Consider the following 6,000-nt stretch of genomic DNA (forward strand, 5'->3'; position numbering starts at 1 on the left):
CAAGTAAAGTGTTTCAGATGTGAGATTTTAATTTAGAACATAGTAATTCAATATGTTTGGTTAGGTGATTTCATTGGATTGAAATTGTGAAACATAGTGATTGAATATGTTTGGCTTAGTGATTATGTCTTATTGGAATTCAATATATGCTGTTGGGAGTATAATGTTAATGGTAAGTCATGTATGACCTACTTTCTATGGAAGCATATTTAAAGTCTATTTATTTTATGTATTTTAAAGAATAGACAGTTTGTTTGAGTCTTTTTAGCTATTGATAGTCTCTATGCTCCTTGTTAAAACTTTATCACTTTTCTAAACTCTATGAAAGTCCTATGAACCCTTACACATTCATGAACACCCTTAGAACCCTCCAAAAGAGTTTGACAGAAGTGGAATTCAAATTGTAGAGCATGAGAATGTAAGTTGATAAGTAAAATTTAAATTTGGATCACAAAGATCTTTCCCTTTAACTTCAATCACTAGTTGTTCAATTACTTGCTCCTTTTTTAATATCTATTTCTTTATTGTGTGTGGGCATAGATTTGATAGCTAAACTATCATATGAAACAATCCTATAGTTGTCTGAAAAATATGGTAACTCTTTGAGTGTTTATAAATTTTATAAGCATGCATGAACTTAAATTTTCCTAGACAACTTTCCTTTACAACCTATTTCATATATGTCTAGTTTAGATTAATACTTCTTGACAAGCGTTTACTAATACAAATCCTAATTCTCATATAATGTAGGTACTTTTTTTAAAACTAGCTGAATTGATGTTCTTTACATAGATAAGATTTTTTTCTTTACCTAATCTAAATCTGTGATATAATCTCATATTTACATTTTAATTTGGATAAGTATTTAGGATGTCTATAGAGGTAAGTTATAGGGAAATAAGGAAATGGCTTCACCTTTGTATATGGAAAACATATATTAGATCAAAATAAGCAAAAAATATAGAAAAAATATAGAGGAGCTAGTGCATTGAATTCAATTACATAAGGGCATAATCAAACTCTACTCATATCTCATATAAAATAAAAGTAAGAAAAAAGAAGATTTGAGAAACTCAAGGGTGGGGCTTGATAGTTCCCTAGTTGCTCAATTCTAACACTTATTGATGCTTAGAAGGAGAAGAGAAAAAAATTGGTCATAATAAAATATGTTGCCCTCACCAAAAATATAAAAATAAATAAATTTGTTTCATATACATTATCTAGAAGCCAAAAATTATCATAGATAATAGATCTAGTACAAATCATAGAAATATACTAGATATGATAAATAACTAGAATTGATCAATTTACTAATGTTGTAAAACTAAACTAAAATATAAATATCTAGAATCAGTACCAATTCCGATGAATTCACTAATGTTAGAAAACCAAATGCCATATTCTAGTGAATGTTGTGGAGTTTGCCTTGTTATAAATTTTATACATGTTGATTATAAGCCCTATAAGTTCCATCTTGACTAACATGAACTCATCTATCTAATGGAAAACTAATCTAAGTTAAAAAGTGCTAAAATATATGCTCACTTTCACCTCCAAGATATCTAAATGAAGTGAGATGTAATGATCCATCCTATGATCTATTCTCATTGTTGAGAAATTAATTCATTCTATCGATGAAGATTTTAAAATATTTTGATTATCCGAATATAAGTCATGGCAAGGATATAAATACCTAAGGAGCGGATTGGGAGTTGCCTTTTAGTGCTAAGAAGATATGACTTGAGGGTCGGTTGCAATGGCGACTTGTTGGGGATGGAGTATTCACGGTTATAAATATCAGCGTGTTATGATATCTATCTTTTGGTGGACTCATATTTCTTTCTCTATATCGAAAAGTAGTGGATGATAATAGTTCGTTTAAAAGCATTCTGTCTCTTACCTCAGGAGTAAACGATTCAGAAACGTTAGTCCATTCCATCACGGCTGTTTCTATTTTCATATCTAATTCTATGCCTTAATATGAATTTGGTAGTATGGAAGAAGCGACGAAACTATGAATTTGGTAGTATGGAAGATGCTAAACACAACATATACCTTTTTCTAAAGTAAGATTGCATGATCCTTGAGATGCTTCTACATTATAAATAGTTGTAAAAATACAAAGAGATATAAAAATCCTATAAGAAAAAGTTGTATTAGAGTGACACAAGAGATAATATTGATAAAGAAAGGGCTAATAATTAGATTGAAATTATGCATAAAATGAAACCTTAAAATTTGATGTATTGGAAGGTAATATGGGAGAAAAATTAGATCAAAATAGAAAAAAAACTAAAGGAATTAGATTATTGAATGATCACATAAGGGCATAATCAATTTCTACTAAGATCTAATATAAAATACAAGTAACAAGAAAGAAAATTTCAGAACCTCAAGGGAGGGGCTTGATAGTTCCCTGGTCATGCGATTCTAGCGCTTGTTGATGCTTAGAAGGAGAAGAGAAAAATTGGTCATTTTAAAATATGTCGCCCTCACAAAAAATCTAAAAAAATAAATGTGTTTATACATACTATCTATCAATAAAAAATTATCCTAGATAATAGAGCTAGTACAAATCATATAAGTATACTAGATATAATTGAACTCTAGAATATGCTTATGTTTATCTCTTCGATTTAACATAAACAACTAGAATTGATACTTTAATCAATTCACTAATGTTATAAACTATTGATCTCTAGGATTAAATATAAATAACTAGAATCATTACCATTTAAGATTAATTCACTAATGCTAGAAAACCAAATGCCCTACTCTAGTGAATGTCTTAGAGTTTGGCTTTCTATAAATTTACACATGTTGATTATAAGCCCTGTAAGTTCCACCTTGACTGACATGAACTAATCTAACTAGTAGAAAAATAATCTAAGTGAAAAATTCCTAAAATATTTTTTGACTTTCACCTCTAAGATATCTATTTTTTTCAAGGTTGTCTTTAGATACATAAATGGGGAACTTTGTTGACTTTAGGTGAATAACAAAGAAAGATCAAAGATGGATTTTGAAAAATGCAAGTGCCCTATATATGTAGATATAGATTTAATTCCTTAATTATATTTAATAATTAAAGTGGGATCTAATGATCCATCCTATGATCTATTCTCGTTGTTAAGCACTTAATTACATAGTGAGTGCCTTTAAATACAATGACCTAGGAACATCCCATATGGAATTAATGTTGAAGTCGACTTATAATGGCTAGAAAGGAATGTGATATGATGAAATTTAAACTTAAATCTTAGGAATTTCTTGTTTGTTTTTGTGCTCCTTAATGTTGACATGGAATAGTTGCAAGTCATTATGAAATGATATGTAAAGATAGAGTGTTGGTCCTAAGAGAAAGAGAAAATGTGTGGAAACAAATACAAATAGAGATGAAATATGGATAAATAAAGTAATAAATATATAGGTATTAGTACAATTAGAATGAAATGATGATAGGAGTGGATTGACATAAGTCAAATATAGTATAGGATTTTACCACTTGTTAATTTACTATTATTATTATATTACGACACTCTCATCAAAATAGTCACAAAACTAAAAAGAAAATAAGATGAATATTCTAATTTCATCATATTTGTTTATTCATTGAATTACACAATAAATCACAAAATTTATAAAATTATTAAATAATAGTTAACCAATACTCTAATACTATACACATATCTCAACCATGTAAGAATTTCACTACTAATATAACATTTATTGATATTCATTTATTAATATGTCTTTTATTTTTATTTTTTTATTGATTATTTCCCTTAATTATGTTGTAGTATCTTTCTTTGATTTTTAATTAGATACAAGAGTTGTGATGCAACTATAAACTATATTAAAATTTATGCACTTTACATTAAAAATTACAAATAAAATCATAGTATAAAATAAAAAATAAAAAAAAACTATATTAAATTTTTTTATTTTAGTTTCTTTATATATGTAATTTTTTATTATCTTTTGATATCATAAATAATGTTAAATATTATTAAAAAAATAAACATTAATTTTAAAAAAAAAATATAATCAGTATTTTATATTGAATTTGTTCGTTCAAATATATTAATCTTTTACAAATTTTTAAAAATACTATAAGATTTTTTAAGGTCTCTATCCTAAAATTGAATTTATAAAAATATTACACAAGAGTGACAAGTATCCTTAAGAAGTGCTTCATTAATACTCTTAATTCTTTAACACATACCCAAACCATGAAATACGGTATTAATATAATATTTATTGAAAGATTTATTTGCTCTCAGTGATGAGGATGGCGACAGGACAAATCCTATTTTATTATAGCTTAAACGTGTTGTGTGGAGTGTAATTACCACTTTATTTATGGCCACGAAGACCTAGACCTAAAAGATATATTGGTTCCTCATCAAGGTGAGAAGTTCACCTGGTATACAGGACTTTTATTGGTTTCAAACAGACCAAAATGGCGCTCGTCCTCATCCCCATCCTTTTGGTTCTCATTGAAAAGTGCAAAAATATATGTCTCAATTGTCCTTCCAGGCCTTTTTGGTGTTCCGTCAGTGGACAAAACATGCCTGATGAGATTGTTGTTGTATGTCCGGGCATTGTCCACAGTAGCTATATCAGTGCCTGCTGAAGGCCACCCACTTTCAGTTATCACAATCGGAATATTGGGGTGTCCCGCCTTTTCCATAGCAGATATAAAAGCGTCCACCATAGCGTCGAACAAGTTCTTATACATTCGACCGCCATCAGACACCACAGTACTTGCCGATCTGAACAACGCATAGTCTGCTGACATTGAATTCCTGTTGCCTTTGTAACTGAAATATGGATAGACCTGGGCCATGAAAGGGGAGCCGTTATCTGAGAGAAACTTAAGTATACCGCTCAGATCCGGACGAAAAGATCCCTGAGAAGGAGGATATGAATTGGACAGCACGGACGCTGCATGTGGTGTGGAGACCTTGATGTTCTGCAGATTGGCGTTACGCAGTGCTGTCTGGATGTTGTTCATCGCGGGCAGGAGATACTGAACGAGTCCCGAATTTGCGTAAACCTCGTTTCCTACCGCAATGTATTTGATGTTGACAGAAGAAGAAAATGGGCGAATGTTGTCATCGACCCATCCTTTTGCTGCAGCCGGATCACCTGCAATCTTCTGAAGCTCATTGTTGCCCACTCCCACAATCACTTCGATTCCAGAACCCTTCAGTGCCTGCAGGGCGTCCCTATTTGCGTCGTATAATCTCACCTTTCCTATATTTCTCGACTTCAGTAGATTCACCACGTCGGTTTTAGAAGGCATACTGTTGGAAAGCATTCCATAGCATACTCCTATCTTCTCACCATCTGGTAAACGGAAAAGCGAGAGAATTTAATAAAACTGTGAATATTATTCAGTTATAGACGGGAGATTTTGTCAATACGAATTCAAACACTTACGTAACATTCAATTGCTATTTTATATGATCATCGTTAGACTAAAATCATTCACTAAAAGGCTAATAAATTGGCAACATTTCTAAACAGTTTTAAAGAGAACATTTCCTAATATATACCCTGATTGCAGCAGTAATGGAAACAAGTAAACAATATAACATCTCACCTGTATGGGTTATGCAGAATGAAACAACGACAAAAAGAGCCAAAGCATAATATTTCCTATTTTCTTGTTGGGATGCCATTCTGATTTCCATGACCAGGCAAATTCTTGAAGCCCAGATAGATGAATGTTTACTAACTGGGATCTGTATTTATAGATAGTATTCACCAAGTTATTCGAGTCAGAGTCTTCCCCGTTTGATGGAAGGCAATTGCGTGAATCAATTGATCTGAAGACTCTAAATTTTCAATTCCAGCTGGCCCAGATCTGACTTGACCGTCGCTTGCAAGGGCGACTGAGTATTCACGTCGGTAAGTCTGACCCCGTGCTTATCCCCGTCTTATGTTATATAATTTAAAAATTAATGTAGATTATAGTTAAATACTCGGCTATTT

At 31.1% G+C, this 6,000-nt stretch overlaps 1 protein-coding gene across 1 annotated transcript; it reads right to left on the minus strand.

Moving 5' to 3' along the window:
• Positions 1-4,228: 4,228 nt before the first annotated feature.
• LOC131077080 (glucan endo-1,3-beta-glucosidase) lies at positions 4,229-5,765 on the minus strand. Its single transcript, XM_058014537.2, has 2 exons — positions 5,609-5,765; positions 4,229-5,352 (listed from the first exon to the last, which is right to left on the minus strand). The coding sequence occupies exons 1-2, from the start codon at positions 5,697-5,699 to the stop codon at positions 4,406-4,408; spliced, it is 1,038 nt and encodes a 345-aa protein (XP_057870520.1). The 5' UTR covers positions 5,700-5,765; the 3' UTR covers positions 4,229-4,405.
• Positions 5,766-6,000: the final 235 nt, after the last annotated feature.

This window comes from Cryptomeria japonica, chromosome 3, assembly GCF_030272615.1.
Source record: "Cryptomeria japonica chromosome 3, Sugi_1.0, whole genome shotgun sequence".
NCBI lineage: Eukaryota > Viridiplantae > Streptophyta > Pinopsida > Cupressales > Cupressaceae > Cryptomeria > Cryptomeria japonica.

Excerpts from the sequence above, each read along its gene's own strand:
- LOC131077080 (XM_058014537.2), bottom strand. The coding sequence starts at position 5,699 with ATGGAAATCAGAATGGCATCCCAACAAGAAAATAGGAAATATTATGCT. Across the intron at positions 5,353-5,608 it reads ATTCTGCATAACCCATACAG|ATGGTGAGAAGATAGGAGTA; the intron begins GTGAGATGTTAT and ends TCCGTTTACCAG.